Source organism: Periophthalmus magnuspinnatus, chromosome 5, assembly GCF_009829125.3.
Source record: "Periophthalmus magnuspinnatus isolate fPerMag1 chromosome 5, fPerMag1.2.pri, whole genome shotgun sequence".
Classification (NCBI taxonomy): Eukaryota; Metazoa; Chordata; class Actinopteri; order Gobiiformes; family Gobiidae; genus Periophthalmus; species Periophthalmus magnuspinnatus.
Window position 1 is genome coordinate 23,674,315 of NC_047130.1, and position 19,325 is coordinate 23,693,639.

General features: G+C 40.6%; 1 protein-coding gene across 1 annotated transcript in view; it reads left to right on the plus strand.

Annotated features, from left to right (window-relative positions):
* The window catches only part of foxj3 (forkhead box J3), a 119,610-nt gene that overhangs the window by 75,276 nt on the left and 25,009 nt on the right, over positions 1-19,325 (plus strand). The window contains exons 3-5 of the mRNA XM_033966916.2: positions 5,777-5,851; positions 12,662-12,745; positions 16,585-16,686. Coding sequence (XP_033822807.1) covers positions 5,777-5,851; positions 12,662-12,745; positions 16,585-16,686 — 261 coding nt within the window. The remainder of the gene's footprint in view (positions 1-5,776; positions 5,852-12,661; positions 12,746-16,584; positions 16,687-19,325) is intronic.

A 19,325-nucleotide genomic window follows, 5' to 3' on the forward strand; every position in this document is an offset into this window, starting at 1 on the left:
CCTCTACCTTTTAATCTGTCCAAAGCATTTTTAAGGAGCGCAGAGCTGCCGTCCCACATGCCTTCCCACTCCCACTACAAATAGACCGAGGAGGTGCTAGATTCCACAGACCCGGCGCGTCCCGGAGCTGAGCGGGGCACTGTGTTGGTGGGCATGTCACAGGGTCCTTCTGAAATAACAGCCCTAAAAATACTCCAGCTCTGGTCTACCTGAGCGTGCTGATTCACTTCCATGTTGTGGGTTTGATGTTGATCTTGTACCTGCAGTATTTCCTTAATATATTCACAGTAGACTTGAGGGTTTTAACATGTCTTTGTTCTGTGTTATTGGGATTGTTTGTATTCCACTGTGCACATTTATGTCAGTATCGGGAGACTTAAAGGAGCTGCATGTAAGATTTTTATTTTAAATGTCACAAGCTTAACTCATGTGTTCAAAGCAAATATAGATTTTACTGATAAGTTTATTCTTCATTACAACAACATTGGAAGTGATATCTCATTTATTTATGTTATACTTTAATGTTTTTGGTTCTTAAGACGATTATCCAATCAGAAAGCACAATGAGCCTCACATGGTGCGTTGCCAGTTCCAATAATGAAATCCAGTTGGTATGAACCCAAAATCCCTCTCTATGATCTGAATACTTGCTACTTAAAACACAACACATGCTGTGTTTACCAATCATTAATCAGTGCTAGTGCAGCTTCTGCAGCTCACCGAGTGAATTCTGGGGGTTCTGAGCTTTCACGTGAGGCCTGGTCTTTCCATATACTGAGAAATATGTGTATGTGTCTGCAGGTTAAAGCACTGGCCACCCAGGTTCAGTTGTGATTATAATACCTATTTTAAACAGTAACATACAGGTCCTCTAAAAATATACTAGTAAACTGGGTGCAATAAATCTTAATACTTTTAGTTTTTGCGCACAGATCAAGTGTGATTAATGACGTTGTAGCTGCTCATGTGTTGTGTAAAGTGCATGTGTTCACTCTGGCAGACTTCTTTTTAATGCCTATTATCATGTTTTCTTTTCTTTGTTGTGGACGCCTCTGCACCTGATCTGTGACCCTAAGCCTAATTGTCTTCCACGTAAGATTCCATAGATTCCATGTGTTTCTAAATTGGCTCTGATTACGTTTTTTCTTACTTATGAGAACAATAAGTTTGTAGACGCTCCAATAGAAGAGCTCAGCTTGTGCGAACAGCGGTACATAAAGTGATTCAGACAGAGCTCGCTGCGGGGGTCCTGCCCAGCATCTACCTGCCCCCCTCCTCCCCCTCTTATACCCCCCATCAGCACCAGCACCCCGCACCCCCCATGGAGCACTCTATATCCCTCCTCCTGCCTCCCACACACCACCTACTTCCCATCGCTGGCACCGGCAAACGTGTCCGAAGACCAAATGGTGCTGATCTAAGCGAGCGGGACAGCGGCGGAGGCATAAGCGGCCCCTCCCACCCCCCGCAGAGGAGCACCGCGACTCAGCACTCGGGCCAGGGGAGGTAAAGTAGGGCAGGCTGACCTCTGCGAACGCCGTGTCAGGACTAAAGAGTGAGCTAAAGGGACAGGCCATGTCAGAGCGGTGGTCCTCAAAGCGAGACGAGGAGCAGACCCCCCTACGCACACACGCACACACACACACATACACCCACGCACACACGGAGCAGCCTGGGTCCCCAGGGAGAGGAGGAGGCATCCTGCTGGGACAGATATGTACACACAGGAGCGGTTATGACACGGGGCCAAATACCAGCTCCACACAGTCACATTGTAGTTCCACCTGAATTAATCATCAACCTATTCTAAAAGAGTCAAGATATTAGGGAACACATAGGACTGGATAAAGCACTTTACATTTTTCAGATACCTTTGTTTTTACTTTATTTACAGGGTTTACAGAGCACTGATCGGATACTTTAGTAGAGGAATAGGTTTTATGCCAGATGCCCTGCCAGCCATAACCCTTTTTATTTTTTAAGTCACAGTTCTGCTAACCTTTGCAGCTAGAGCATGATTAAAAATGTTATTGCTTCTACATGCGTTATCAGATGTAGCCAGCCAGTCTGGGAATTATCAATTTCCCTTTTCATTCAGTGTTGTGTAGATTAATGCCTTATAGGAGTGTCCACATAACATTATGCCTCGTTTTCTTGGGCAGAAAATCTTGTGTGTAAACCAATGAGACAGAAACAAAGTAACAACAAAGTAATGGGATGGAATTTTTTTACATATATATAGTAATTGGCAACAGAAATTGATGTTATTTTCGGTCTGGCTTTAGAGTTTTATGGCCCTGTGAATAAAGTATGTACTAAAAGATCTGATTTGAGCCCGTATCCAGGTTGCCTTATCATTGCAGGATAGGGCCAACATTTTGAGAGAAGTCTACACTATTGTACTTTGTAGATAGCTTAAACTGGATGGTAATGTGTTGATTTCCATGACACTAGCACATTTCTTCCTAAATGCTAAGCCTGTCCAGCTGTTGACATATTGTTTATATATCCAGCATTAATTGGGCCTAATTTTTCACGGGCCTATCTCGTCTCACGCTGCCCAGACTTCACCACTCAGCAAAGCTCTGACGATTCATCAAGCGCGAACGCCATCGCAGTCATCAGATTCACTTTCTCACCCCGCTGTAAAACTGAGACAACTTTTGTCTTCCACCGCAAATGACCCTATATGCAATTTCGTACTTTCCAATTTTGCGTTCGATGTATTGTGGGATATGGCATAGCCTGTCAGAAACGCTGCCAACCTCGCGTTCATTAAAAAGTAAACTTCTAATGTAGCAGCTAGCCCTGACTGGTGGACTATATCAATGATTTAAGCTCTCTGCATGGTTGTTAATGGACAGAACCAGCATTGCCTTGCACACAACACTTGGATGCACAAAGAGGATAAAGTGTGTGTGGCGTTGTACAGTACCACAGATGTTTCGCGGTCGGACATGTTTTTAAGGCTAGCCGGCTAAACTAAGAACTTTGTCACCATGCACTATGCAGGGTCGTTCAGTGCTGTTTGTTTATTCATTTGAACTCGTGTGACTTTTTGACCCGCGTAGAGCTATGTACAGCTCAGAGGACCAGGTCTGTACAATGTCTGCAGTGCTGGTGATGGAGGTTTAAGGCAGACATTTCACAGATGAGCGGTTTCTGTACTGTAAAATAGTTTGGAAGTAAGCACAATGTAAAAGTTTGGAATGACTTTTGAAATGTATTTATATGGTATTGTATTTAAAACGACTACAGCTGACCAAAATGCTTCACAAAAAAATAAAATAACAGAACATGATGCAAAGGAAAACGCCATGATATCCTGTCTAACTAGTATTAAATGCTAGGGAGAAGAGGTTAGTTTTTAGTCTTGAACTGCGTTAAAGATTGAGAGGATCTGACAGGCAGAGGGAGGCTGCTCCATAGTCTGGGTGCTGCCACAGAAAAGGCTCGGTCATCTCTGGTTTGCAGTTTTCGCTTACAGTTTTGCCAGTATGATGATAATGTGGTCACTATTTCTCGAGCAGATGTATGGTTCATTCTACAGCCGTAAGAACGTTAACGATTTTAGACTTCAATATCACAAGGAAATATAGTAATAATTAAGAAAAATATGTACATTTCAACAGATGAATTTGCAGAGTTGGAGGCGATACTTGGAGTGTGAGACAAAGTGTGGGGAGTACTTGAGTCAAAAAAAGATTGAACCACTGACCTGGCTCATGTGTTTAAATGTTACAGCATAATACATGAGTTTGGTTTGTTAGGTTGTGTTTTTATCCCAAGAGAAGTTTAATTTTTAATACTGACTGTAATATTTCATGGTAAAACAGTAGTGGATCCTTTTTAGTAAGCGATATTTAAAACGCTCTGTAATATAGCCATCGTAAATGAGCTCCATATTTCACTTGTCAAAGTCACAAACACCCAGATCGTTTTCAAACCTGGTGGTGGTTTTTCCAATCCCTGAATCTTTTTATTGATTAGTGAAACCTATGTAACTAGCAACCAAGCAGATACGCCATACCCTTAAAAAATGTATATATTGATCAATAATCATTCACGGATCGTACACTTATATACACAAAAAATCAAAACGGCACACTGTTATTCCAGACAAATCCCAAATCTTAACTGTCTCCTCATATTAATTCTGCACTGAGTTTACCTTTGACAACCGTTTCTGTAACAATAGATTGTGGTTTCGTTTTCTGTGAGTCCCTATACCTTTCTTCACTTCACAAAAACAGAATAATTTCACTATAGCGTCCCTCCACTTTTCCGTTGGCAAACCCCGATTGCATTGGCATTTCCAAGTGATTTAAACGGAGAGATTGACAGCATTACAATGAGTCTGTCATTATAGTCCCTCCTGTGGGATAATTGCCTATAGTGTCGAACAAGCCGCTCCTGTCTTCAGCATTTGGGTCTCTTCCTCACCCTCCAGTCCTTCCCTCTCTCTCCCTCTCTATCTTCCCTTGCTCCCTGCATATCTCTTTTTATCTCTATCACCTTTTTTTCCTCTCTACTTCTCTCTCTACCTCTTTCTCTCTATATCTACCTCTCTCTGTACACCTCTCTAACTCACTCTCTCCACCTCTGTCTGTAACTTTTTAACTCTCTACCTCTCTCTCTTTAGCCTTCTCTTCTCTCTCCATCTCTTCATGTATTTGTCATTTTTTTCCCTATTGTGTTTAACTCTCACCCCCTCGCTCTCTTTTTCTTTTTCTCTCCTCTCCGTCTTTGACCCTTTTTCCCATCTCCTCATTCCCTTTGCTTTCTCTCAAACTCTTCATCTCACCCCCTTTCTCTCTCTTTCTCTCACGTCATCAACTTCTCCTTCTTTCTCTCACCTGACCTTCTTTATCTCAACACCTCTCTGTTCCTCCACGCTTTTCTCTCTCTTCGACCCTCTCTTCACTCCCCATCTCATCATCCATCTGTCCTTCTCTCTCTTCCCCACTCCCCCTTCCCCTGCTTTCTCTCTCTCCCCATTTCTCTTTTCTCAGTCTCTGCCCGCTCTCTGCGCCCCTCTCTCTCCATACCCACCCTCTCTTCCTCTCTCTTGGACCCACTCTCTTTTCTATCGACCTTCCCCTACCTCTCTTTACCTCATCCCCTTCACTCTCCCTGTTCCCCCTCTCTCCGGTACTCTCCAATGTGCTCATGAGAGAATCCTCCTGCCTTTTTAGTGCGGCCATCTGTCAACACCACTCCATAAAGTGGAGAGCAGCTCCGTGTGGATAGCTCTCGCCTGGCTCGGCTCCAACTCACTACGACTGGTTAACCCTGGTTTGGAGCATCACTATATCTAAACCCGAGTGGCTACTTCTGCCCACTTTTTTTGTCCCCAAATTTGCACCGTCCCATCCTCTTCACTGGAGTAGCTTGTAACGAGCTAACTTTCCCCATCATCTGCATAATTTAGTTGTAGCCCCCAATGAAACACGCTGTATTAATTAATATTACTGCCTTGTATCTCGAATGGTCCCATCGCGGGATCCCTCTTGGCTCCTATTTTTGGTCCACAGCTGAATCCGATCTGTTTTGTTCAACTCAAATGTAGTCGCTGATAGACATTGATGAAATATGTTGCTACACTCTGGCATAGATTGAGTTTCTACTTGTTCATAAATAGTGGAATCCAGTGCTAGAAGACATTGAACCCTGCCAATATTGTTCACCAACTTCTACGCGTATAGATCTGTTGGTGTAATCTGATTTTGATGTACGGCGGCTCCTTTCATGATCCATGTCTGTTTTGTTTCCACAGAACTCGATACGGCACAATCTGTCACTGAACAAGTGTTTTCTCAAAGTGCCTCGCTCCAAAGACGATCCCGGAAAGGTGAGACGTAGTACTTTCTATTACAAGTATACTTTACATAGGTTAATGGCTAACTTGGTTTAGACTTACATTACTTGGTCAGTGGGTTGTAGTTAGGATTGGGTGATATGATAAAATATTAATTGCATTTTTTCCCGTATCACAATTTTTTGATTCAATTTGATTTTTTTCTTTTCAAAAACAAAATAAAAATCGTTTTCAGTGTTGATTTCATTAACACGATTAATCATTGTCCTACTGTCCTAGTCACATTTCTACCTCCAAAATCTGAGCTCCAAACCAAATACTTTCACTGACGGACCACGGCGGACCTCCTCATTAAAATGACTCGAGCTGATCATTGACAATTAGACATGACTGAATCTCAATCTGGATTAAAATGTGATTAATTGCTTAGCCCTAGACTTGTATTACTTCATACTTTGGGTTGGCTTTAGTACTTATATATCTCATATCTTACAGAAAGTGTGTTGTCATAGTAACCACACACAGATTTATGCAAAGTAGCCATTAGTAATTTATGAAGTAAATTTTCATATTCTGGTACTTGATATTACTGTGTAAATAATATGTAAATGTAACATGTAATGTAAATATTTACAAACATGTATATATCTTTTTTTAGTATCCCAATAATTATATTCTGATGATATCTGTCAATTTAACAAACCATGTATTTAAATTCCAGCATTCGCAGTATTAGTGTGAGTTGGATAATTTGTCCATAATTACAAATTGAAATGTCTTGCCAAAGGACACAATGTAAGCATTCCAGTGACCGGTCATGGGAATCAAACCACCCCCCTCAACGTTAGTGACAGACCGCTCTGCCACTGAGCCCCTGCTACCACCACAAACCTCTGTCTCAGAGCCTAAATGTATTATTGGCTTCCTTTAGACAATGACGGGGGCTAATTAGATTATGGCAGGCAGCCAAGGTCTCCTGAATGTAAAGGAAACATTGGGTTTTTATTATAGCAGCATAATTGACTATAGTGTTTGTAGCACTTCTTTGGCTGTAATCACACAGTGTTTTGCCTCACACTCAATCTTAGAAAAATGTTACCTTTGAATGTGTGCCAGCTCTTAGTCTGCAAACGCATGGCATGCTCGTAATCTGCTCTAAACCTCCCACTCATAGTTCTGTCAGAGCAGCCTTTTTACCACAAAAGTAAGAGACGTTTTATACAAAGCGGCACGGAGTTGTTCAGCTTAAAGCGAATATATCAGGTTAAACTACCCATGTCACTAAAACATGGTTAGCTTAATTAAAAATCTAGTCTAAATCTAATTTATATAATTTTAGTTCCTGGTTGGACACAAACAGCAGATATGACATACATAGAAGTAATTCAATAATTACCTAGCAACCATAATGTTAACAAGGGCGAAAACATGCACAAGGTCGTTTTCACACTGCCACTATTTAAGTTGACATAAAAAAGTATTCACTCTGAGAGCGATGCGCTTGGGCTGGTGTGAACATGACGGTTGCATTCTGATTCGTATTAAACGCCCGCTCCAAGAGCGCTTCAAACAGGAAGTGTTGGAGCGGCTCGACTCTCACTCTGGAGCGGGGCGTTGTTGTGTGAACACTGCCGACCTTAGGTCTGCAGTGCAAGTACGCGTGCTTGGAATTGGGTAAAATGTGCTCTGATCACATATATTTGTATGAATGGGTGCTGCAGAGCTGCTGTTTGACACGTTCGCCTGACAAGGCAGTTTGGATCATGTTAATACTAGCAGCACGTCTCTTCCTGCCTCTGTCTGCGCAGGTGAGCCTGGGTCTGTCTGCGCAGGTGAGCCTGGGTCTGTCTGCGCAGGTGAGCCTGGGGCTGTCTGCGCAGGTGAGCCTGGGGCTGTCTGCGTGTCAGTTTCTCCCTTGTCAGCACGTACAGTCCTCACTATATATTTAGCCACAGGTGAAAGAAAAGACCACCACGTATAGCACCAGGGAAGTGAGCGTGTGCACGCGTGTTCATGTTCTCTGTCCACTTGAAGCCCATTGTCATAGAAATACGTTCAGCAATCAGTTGATGGACTTTCACGTAGCTCAAGGTGTGTGTTTGGGGTGAATGATGCTCAGTGTATGTGAATAAGTTTGACCCAAAAGTAAAGGAAACAGAACAAAATCTAGTGTGCACTGGGGTCATTCCACAGAGTGCACTAACATGTGTGAAAATGACCTAAATTGCCCAATAGTTATGAGTAGACTAGTAAAAACAAATGACAACACCTTTATTTTGCATTTTGGATGGAGTTTTCAGTGTTGACATGACTCACAGCTACTTTTACTTTATTTTTCAAAATTTTCCCCCTCCAACTGCCACTGAACTAAAACTATATTAAATATTTACCACAGGTACTATCCCACCAAGCCAAATAATTATAACAACAACATTAAAACCTTACACCGCTCTACTTAAACTACACAAGTAATTTGCCGAGTTTTCACCTTGAGCTGTGAAGGATGCTGGGACCATTGGAGCTATAATGCGTCTTCTTAATGCTGTGCTCAGCTCTTCGTGTTTTTCCTCTGCAAAAGGACACGGGCTCCGACATGTTAATTTGACATTTGAATCTCAGTTGGAGCACCCACAGTTGCTTTCTTTCAGCATCATTTAGCCCACAATCTCCTGCGACATCAACCTTATAAGTAGCACATGCACTGTAGCTAGCGATGCCGGGGCCTATATTTAGACAAATGCAATGTTGGTGTGTGTGTGTGTAGGTCTATAACCATATGTAGCCTAACCCAGATCTCCTGTCAAGAGCCTAGCTACATATGCTAAGGCAAGCGTACAAATAATTACGCACAAGCACACACGCGCACACACACACGGAGCAAAGGTAGCGTCACGGATGGGGACTGAATGCTAATTTCATGTTTTGCTGTAATCCTCTGATATTGACACTCCTGGGAGCTGCTCTACTAAATACAAAATAATCTATTGCAGTATGGATCCCATTCCGAATGCATCGGCAACACGCTCGCATGCTTAATGTTTAATTTGGAATTTTCCTCACTCCCTCCTCCCCCCAAGACAACTTCAAAGAGGCGTTCGCCGCTCTTGATATGTTGCATCAATATTGTAATGTGGCAGGAATATGAGGGATGCTGTTGGAGGAGATAGGGGGAGATCGGGTTGGCTGTCTCCTGTTCAGATCTGTGAGAGATGACAGCGCAGCCAGTAAAGCACCTCAGGAAGTAAGATTACATTTAATAAGATACGTTTAATTGGCGAGACGGGTGAGCACGTTTTTGAGCAGGATATGTACTTCAAGAGTTAACCAGAGTGCTCCATAAGTCAAGATCGTTGCAGTTTTTTTTTACCAGATACTAGATGAAGGGCAGTGCAATTAATGAGATCTCTCCTCCAGTCATTTACAGCAATTATCAGTTTTATTGTAAATGGTAAAACTATATATTTTTGAGTTATATGGGTGCTCATTAGGGTTGTTAAAAGTATCAGAAATCTGGTACTAATTAATATTAAAACTAGCAGTGACACTAGATACTCACTTGATACTAAAGTCACATTCACAGGACAGAAACGAACCTTTCCTGAATCACTTTAGAATGATCTTGAGCTGTAGTAGAACAAGTACAAGACACATAGGCTAGTATACGCCCATGGACCGCTATGGAACCTCCCTGGGCAACTGAAGGAGTACACGGATGCAAGGCCACGTGGTAATATACAAGAGTACTATGGTTTAATGTTGAAAATTTCGTTCTGTTGTCTAAAGAAAATGTGTTTTTTTTTCTATGACTGTGGCAATGGAATCGGTATCGAGTATAAAGTCTATTCCTTAGTGTCAAATTTTAGTATCATGACCATAGTAGTGCTCATTCTGCCCTTGGAAACCTGGATCCTATAGTGTATTTTATAGCATCTATCAGCCACAATCCTACTATCTGACAAAATCTATTAGTCTCTATCTCTATTAGTGAAAATTGTGAGTTGATTTTTATTATTATTTTTTTTTTTTTTTGCATAGTCCAACCCTAATTGAGGTTATAGGCTGGAACATAGACTGTGAAAAATAATTCTCTGTATTAAAATGGCTTTGTTTATACCATGTCCTTGGACAAAGCTGGAACAGGCATCCTTCCTTGAATTCAATACATTTCTGTTACTATAGCTAGCTCATACATTTAAAGATTGTGAAAATGAAATGCCTTAAAAAAAGTATAAAACAGGTTATAGTGGTCATTCAAGCTTATCAAAAATGCTGGACCATTTGAATTGACTGTAAATTGGTGGTGGATTTCAATACGATGTGGATAATGAGTAAATATTTCAGGACATTTCTTGGTTTGATCCTGTGAAAAAGTAGAAAAGACCAATTAAAATTACTTTCACCTTGAAAATGCTTGTGGTCAACCTAGGTTTGTCAAAAGTACCAAAAATCAGATGTTAATTGATACTAAAACTAGTATAATAGATAATAATTTAAGCAAGTATCAATACGGAGCGTAACTGGATAATATCTGACCTTTCCTGAATAGTTTTATTTTATGTTTTCGCAGACAAATAACAGTACTATTATGTTGTGTTGAAATGATCACTTGGGTATCAAAATTGGTATTGAGTATCGAGTATTTGACTCTTTTAGTATCGAAATTGAGTTTGAATTTTTAGTATCGTGACAACATTAGGTCATTAAACAATTGTAACATCAAGAAAAGTGATATTAGTTGTATATTGTCAGTCACTACTTCCTAGTATTTCAAAGGTGAGTGCTCTTGAGACAATCTGACGGACGGGACATCGTAGGATTCCCCCTGTTTACCGTCCAATAATAACTCTAGATTTATATCTTTAAAGGGGAAGTACATGACACCACCGACCAGCTTAAACACCCCTTTAAATCATTACAGCCTCCTTTGTTTTATGACCATGTGAATCTTTTTGTTCTGCCTTCACCCTGTTACCGTGGACACTCTCCGTCTGACATCCTCTCTGAACGCCACCGTATACATTTGTGAATAATTCAGAGACTTTTCATGTGTTTTCCCCTTGCGCCGTCTCTGGGGGTGGGTGTCGGGAATCGCACAAACTGCTTTCCCAAGAGGGTTAACTTTAAGTCTTCTTCCTTCCTAATTAAAAGCAATGCCGCTTCGAATATAGTGGCTTCCCCTACCCTTGTTTCGTAACACTAGCTTTGCATTTAACCCTTAAAATCCATGCATTCCCCACTTGCATATTATAGTTGTCCTTTTGTACTCGATATAATGAGCCGTATCTTTCTGCTTTCTTTTACTACAAGATTTTTCCTTAATTGTGTTGCGATTATGCCACCCTCTGAGGACCATGTTAATTGACCTCGAAGCCAGCCTCATATTAAAAGTTATAATTTTAACCCCAAGACAAATATAGGCCAGCGCTGGCTTTTTATTCCAACAGTAAAAAACATTAATAGAAGAACTAGCTATAACAGGGGAACTGCATTGTGCGCAAGGCTTCTTTTATAGATACTAGCGCTCTGGTTCGCTTCTGCTGCGCGTCTTCTTATGGAAATATCAATTATTCTCACAGCTAAGGAAGTAATTTTAAAGGTCTTGATCTCACTTTCTCTTGACAATTGAGATTTTATCAGGGGTCGTATGAAATATTAAAAAGTGAATTCACAACTTGCAGGCCTCAGGGTGAGAATCTAATTTTTAACAACTGCAAGCTACTGTTGGATTCGGCGAGGAGGACGAGGGAAGAAGGGAGGAAGGAGGAGACGGAGGGACGGGTGGACCATTGAAAAATAAATTAAATGCAAAGATAAATAATGTAGCCTGGTGGTGTTGGAATTGCCTGATGCGGCCTCTAAGCAGGTCTACAGCCACTCTTTCCCGAGATTAGGCTCAATCGCAGACCCTTACCATTTGGTTTTTCCATTTTTTTCCCCCTGTTTTTTAAAAAATTGGACGGAGTGGACCGGAGCACCCGAGGCACAGGAAATACAGCTCCAGGAAAAGCTTAGCGTTTTACCTCCAGCAGCACATCTCAGAGGACGATCATCGCAAAGGCAAAAACTGCACTGACAAAACCCATGAAATTTAAAAACAGTGTAGATTAGAGAAAGACCGATATTTGGACTATTTAGCGAATGGGCTATCGGCTTTATATCTCCAGCACAGGCCGATATTTAGCTTTGGTTGATTTGCTGCGTAGAACATACACTCAAAGCTTTACGTTAACACAACAAAGAGACAGCTGCTAAATGTGGGACACTGCTCTCTTAAAGGTTGTGGTAAAAAAAAACAGGATGTGGGTCAGTTTGTAGTCAATTTAAATGGCATAATTTGAGGAAAATAATCAAAATCTCACCTATATATGGCTTCAAAAATATTGGCAGAGCTTATCGGCCATCGGTTGCTCTGTATTCTGAATAATTGGTGTCTGCATCGGCCGTGAAAAAACAGATAATAGTCAATCTCTAGTGTAAATATCAAAACAAGAACTGGTTTAAATAAATATGTCTTTATTTTTTTCTATGAACATATAGTAAACTTGAACAATGCCTATAATCAAGACTAAATAACCAAAAATCATCATATTTGGAAGTGCATGTTGTCATCGTCACATTACTTTTGCCTTGCCTTTTTAATGTTTTGGTCAGTGGACTTAAGCGCTTTTGTTCAGCTAGATTGTTTTGAGCATGTTTTTGATATCAGGCATTTGGAATCTTGATTTTATTGGGCAAACTTATACTTTTGTGGTGATGATACGACATCTGAATTGTATTTTTCATTTCTTCTTATCAGTGCAGTTTTCTATTTTAATTCATCCATCTCTTTGTCTGTTCTTGCAGGGTTCTTACTGGGCCATTGATACCAACCCAAAAGAAGACTCTCTGCCCACTCGGCCCAAGAAGAGGCCGCGCTCCGGAGAACGAGTGAGTATCCTCCACCTCTTCAACTGTTACTTTTTATAGTTTGTCCATTACTCCCTCTACCACACGTAGTTACACAATCGCCTACAAGATTATTGACAGTCAAATTTACTTACAAACTTAAAGATTCTTATTTCAAATCAAATTTCTGTCCACTTTAAATACGTTTTTATTTCCGTTTATCTGTGCATATATTTACTTTGACTAGTTTAGGGAGGGGTGGAGCACAAGAAAGATAACCTGCCCCCATCAGCTCCGCTATTCAGCTTTTTTTGGTTTACTTTTTGCGTGATACTAAACACACAATATTGAAGGATACACTTAAGTCAGACCCCTTTGCCCCCTCTCTCTATCGACTCCTCTGCTAAGCGTTTCTTTTATTAGTTGAACTGTTACTATTTCAGTCATCTTTCAAACGAAAAAAAAATACTCCTGGACACTTTTAAAACCGCGTGCTGTGATTTCAATCTTTAATGTAGTGGTCAGTTTTATTACATTTTAAACGATACACCCCAAATCTAATATATATACGTCTGTAAACTCTCTTTCATGAGCTCCACTATTCAACTTTCCTTTGTGAACTTTGTCCTTTGTTCTCCTTGTTCGTGACCACATGCGGCCACAGACCCAGCAGGACATCCCATAAACTTTATGTAACACTATCTGTCCACTCTGCTTCGTTTCCCTCGTCATGAAGAGAGCCTCTTTATTAATAGGCCATGCCCCGGGCTGCCGTTTCATACATTACACACTACAGACTTATTTATATATATTTTTAACCAACATCAATTAATGTGTATACCTGTGCGCGCCGCCGTGCTATTCTGAGCTGCAGCTTTCGCTCTTTAATAATAAATGAGCTTAGACCAATGCAGTGCAGGTCTAGAGAGGGGCTCGCATTGACCTCGCCTGCGGGAATTTCTTCTATACACAAGTCTCCTGTCTGTTTCTTTAGCGTTAACTGACCACAGGCAAAGAGAGAGGACCTAGCTACGCCAACATGCTAACACGGCTATTGTCTTTACGGCACACACAGATGCTACACTTAACATGCGTTTCATGGACTTGCCCTAGAGCGTAAAAAAACATAGTATATATCTTACGGCCTGTGTGGTATTGAGGTTAAAATGTAAAGAATCTGATGGTCAAGTTTGACTGAAGTGAATAAGGAATGGCAACGTCTCTGTGTAACATTTTAGTTATTAAGCTACAGAACAAAAGGAAGTAAAATTAATCGAAAACGAGGCGAATTGTAAACTACTAGACCAGTTTCACTAATGATTGGATTTTGCTAACTCACTATTTAACCATTTTTGTCCCCAGTTTAGTCAAATTTTTTGTTTATTTAAAATTAACCCAGAATGCTTTGCAGTGTTTAAATGTATACTTGGATGCTAATCACTACAAAGATGAATATTGAAAGTATTGTAGATACTGAAACATCTTTAAAGAACAAAATTTGACCTGTCCTGGATCGTTTGTGTCGAATCTTTTTCTTCTCAATTCTTTCCATTTTGAAATCAAGTCTGACATTTTAGCATTGTGACAGCGATCTTGGCAGCTGTTTAAAATTTGTCAAAATGGTGTCAAATTTTGTAATTATTTATTTTTTAATATAATTTTTTATTTTATTTATTTATTTATTTTTTGCATACAGTATCCACTCAAAACATTTTGAATGAATGAAAAGTGCATTCTTCTACCATGTTTATCCAAAAATGTTTGTTTAATCAGGACCTTAAGTCACCTCTACCCCCATACCCAAATGTATCTTTCTATATTTCATGTTCAGTATCACGCAGCCGTAGTCATAACACGAAAGAATGTGCAGACCGTCTATTGTAGGAAGCCCCCTCTGCTCCACCCCTCCCCCCTCTCTCCATCTGCCTACAGGCTTCCCATTAGCAGACAGTGAAATTGAGAGTTTGTGAAATCTCATTTATGTTTATCATGAATTAAAAATGGTTTTGTTGGCAGCCAATCCTCTTACGGTAAGCAGTTTGGGGCAGAGACACTTATCTGCAGTAAGAGTGAGTGCAGAGGCAGAGTGTTGATGTAGACTGGGGGTTTGAAAGTGAAGCTGTCTCCTTTCTTTAAACGCACACTTCTGATGCGACCTACATAGAGGTGTGGCACTCTCACACGGTGTAACACTATTTATTTGATTCCTGTATGATATGTTATATGTTACTGTACAAATGTATTTCAACAGTATTGTGGTGCATAGAGCTCAGACGTGCGGATTACACTGCGTTTTACAATTACAATTTAGATTAATTGAGATTCGATTTATGGTTCAAATTACAGAGTTCACATTTTGATTATCCAGGAGCATTAACATTTTAAATTAGGTTTTTATTGTTAAGCATTTGGGAAAGTTTGAGCTAACCCTATACTTACCTTATGCATTTTTTATTGATGTGACTCTGCAGTGGTTGATGTCATGGGTGTCATGTTGATTCAAGTGACTGTATTCAAACAATGTCATATTTAAATAAAAAAAAAACATGTTTTGTCCAAATGACAGTGAATAAATATGTAAATAGACGCATGTTCTGTAAACCCACACAGATGTATTGTATCTTTTATTACTGCCACGTACTAACTGTCTCTCTATCCCCTTATCTCTTTCTCTCTTCCCCTCTGTTCTCTCATAACCCTCCCCATCTCTCTCCTTTCTCCTCTCTCCTCCCTATCTATCTATCTATCTATCTATCTATCTATCACTTTCCCTGTCTCTCCTACCTCTCTCTCTCTCTCCTCCCTTCTCTCCTCTCCTCTCCTCCCCTCCTCTCTCCTCCCTATCTATCACTTTCCCTGTCTCTCCTACCTCTCTCTCTCTCTTTCTCTCTCCTCCCTTCTCTCCTCTCCTCCCCTCCTCTCTCCTCCCTATCTATCACTTTCCCTGTCTCTCCTACCTCTCTCTCTTTCTCCTCCCTTCTCTCCTCTCCTCTCCTCCCCTCCTCTCTCCTCCCTATCTATCTATCACTTTCCCTGTCTCTCCTACCTCTCTCTCTCTCTCTCTCCTCCCTTCTCTCCTCCCCTCCCCTCCTCTCTCCTCCCTATCTATCTATCACTTTCCCTGTCTCTCCTACCTCTCTCTCTCTCTCCTCTCCTCCCCTCCTCTCTCCTCCCTATCTATCTATCACTTTCCCTGTCTCTCCTACCTCTCTCTCTCTCTCCTCCCTTCTCTCCTCTCCTCTCCTCCCCTCCTCTCTCCTCCCTATCTATCACTTTCCCTGTCTCTCCTACCTCTCTCTCTCTCTTTCTCTCTCCTCCCTTCTCTCCTCTCCTCCCCTCCTCTCTCCTCCCTATCTATCACTTTCCCTGTCTCTCCTACCTCTCTCTCTTTCTCCTCCCTTCTCTCCTCTCCTCTCCTCCCCTCCTCTCTCCTCCCTATCTATCTATCACTTTCCCTGTCTCTCCTACCTCTCTCTCTCTCTCTCTCTCTCTCCTCCCTTCTCTCCTCCCCTCCCCTCCTCTCTCCTCCCTATCTATCTATCACTTTCCCTGTCTCTCCTACCTCTCTCTCTCTCTCTCTCTCCTCTCCTCCCCTCCTCTCTCCTCCCTATCTATCACTTTCCCTGTCTCTCCTACCTCTCTCTCTCTCTCTCTCCTCCCTTCTCTCCTCTCCTCCCCTCCTCTCTCCTCCCTATCTATCACTTTCCCTGTCTCTCCTACCTCTCTCCCTTTCTCTCTCTCTCCTCCCTTCTCTCCTCTCCTCCCCTCCTCTCTCCTCCCTATCTATCTATCACTTTCCCTGTCTCTCCTACCTCTCTCTCTCTCTCTCTCTCCTCTCTCCTCTCCTCTCCTCCCCTCCTCTCTCCTCCTCCCGCCCACAGGCCTCCACTCCGTACAGCCTGGAGTCCGACTCTTTGGGGATGGAGTGTATGATCTCTGGAAGTGCCTCTCCAACGCTGGCAATCAACACTGTGACTAACAAGGTACTACAAACCCCCCCCCCCTCACACACACACACACACACACCCCCACACACACACGCACGCACACACACCTGGCTACTCACTGCCCCCTGCCCCCTCCTCCAGCACTGCCCCCTCCCTGCAGAGAGAGGCCACTGCAGCAGAGGGGAGGCGTAACTTCAAACTCACATATGCCTAAAGCAGGTTTCATGCAGGTAACACAGGGCAGTTACATGTGAGGAGCAGAATACGTGTTTTAAAGGCTTGTTTGAAATTAATTTGCAGTTCACTTCACTGTTGGTAAAATTTGAAGTACAGTGATTGTTTTATGATACATTTCTGACCCAAGAACCAAATATATCTGTAGTTTTTAAGCAGTAATTAGGGGATATTTTGAAGTTTTTACACCCTTAGATGCATTGTATACTTTTTAATTTTGAGTTTTTACTACTTTTACTTCTTACATTCTACCACTGCTACTAAAGTACTATAATTAAGTACAAATTTTAGGTATCTGTATGTTTTTTTATGGATACATTTTACTTTTACTTCACTACATTTGAGAGCAGGTGTCTGTACTTTCTACTCCACTATATTTTTGAACAGGACTGAAAGGTAAAAAAAAAAGTATTATTATAAGTTTATTAATGTTTGAGACCTGCTGAAAAGGGTGAGGGTTTATTTCTAACACATTCATGATTTGAGCAAACAAAAATATTCAATTAAAAACAGCTACAAAAAATTATTAAATTTTTTTCGGTCATTACATTTGAAGTTTTATTATATCCTAAAAAATTGACAAAATACTAAGTAAGTAGGTAACATTTTAATTGGGTACTTTAATACTTTTACTTCAGTGGATTTTTTAATGTGATATTTTAACTTATATTTGAGTTTTTGGATTTGTTTTGCTTTTGCTCCGGTGTCTGTACTTTTACTTAAATAACAAAACCGTGTACTTCTTCCACCACTGGTTAGTAGAAAGGTTGTAGTCCTATGCACTTATAGTAGTGAGCTATTGTTGTAACGTTGCTTAGAATGTTATTTAATTTTAAAAGTTCAGGTTAAATTCAAAGATGTTAGGTTTTAACGTTATGGCTCCATTTATCTTTTTAAATTGTCTTCATTAATGTATCGTTTTGCACCTTTTTCAGTTTGAACACTGAACCACCTGTAATGTGTTATCCCTAAATTGCTTCCCTTTCCTTTCAGACACAAGTTACATTGTTCTGTTCAGGCTTTCAGTTGGACAAATGTGTTCACGCATGTAGGATGTGTGACACTTGTAGAGCTGTTGTATTGTATGGAGACTCACTATAAAATTAATACATAGTCAATGAGATGGACCGATAAGGCTGGGGATGTATTAGCAAGATATTATAGTGTTACACAATATTTTGATTTTTTTATTTCATTAAAAACATAATTATTTGAAATATTTTTTTAATAGAATATACCATTTTTATCTTGTGTTTTAAAAGCTACAAGTTTTGTGGAGCAGAATAATCACTCATTAATTCAGAAAACTTTTAGATTTTTACAATTACACATTTTCGTAGATTAGAGAAAACTTGTAATCATCATTAAAATTTGATTAATTGCTTTTTTGCAACTAAACTTTTAAAATGAAATCAACACAGCCTTCAATCAAAAACAGAGGCTTGTGAATACAATTTTTAAATCTGTACGACTATATTCACCTTATGCCGGAAGTTTCCATGGGCACCGCCGTCGTCATTCAGGTTGTATTATTTTGTAAGGGGCTGCAGATCTTGGCAGCAAATAAGTTGTATTCAGACTACAGAGCTGTTTTGAAGCTTCCCAGAGAATCGGTGCATTGTTGACTTGTTGTTGCACAGAAACATTGAACATTTGGCACAAATAAACCTACTTTATATCATATTTTTTCCCAAATTCTCCACTGAAATGAAAGGGATATTGCCAAAGTGCGAAAGTGCCTCCACAAAGAAAGTGCGGTTTAGTCATATTTATTGAAAAAAAGTAAGCAGGGCGGAATAAGGTCAATAATAACTGTACTTAAATTAATTCATAATAAGTAGTTTATTAAGAATGGTTCCTGCTTTAATACTTATGGTTATATTATGTTATATTATGGTATAGGCTGTATTTACTAAGCCTGAATCAAACCTAAACTATTTATTAATTAAAGTGTGTTGTTCATGCTTTACTTTGCCTAATTATGTTCTAGTTATTATGAAGTATTACCAAAACTTCTGGTTCAAAGTTAAGTCCTGGGTTAAGCCTACTGTTACGTTATATTACCACTTTATCGACCACATAATTCCTCTGAACAACTTGTAAGCTCCTACGCTTCAGAGCCTGTCCACACTTTATATCTTTTTTCTAACGTGTTCAAGCTTAAAAACACTTGTACTTCACAGTGCAAAACTACAGGGACCCGCTAGCTGTTAGCCGTGAGTGTAGCGCTACTCTGAAATTTAAATAGGCTTTTTAACCTTAAGCTCTCGTCGGCGCGCCCGGTGGGGTTGGTTCTCTGGAGGACTTTTAAACAGCGCACAAGAGTCGCTTATTCATTTGCTGCAGCAGAAAAGGCAGGTGAGGAATGACTCTGAGTTTGAGCGCAGCAGGGAAGTTATGAGGTTAAAGTCTAAAGCAATGTGCAACTGCACAAGTAACAG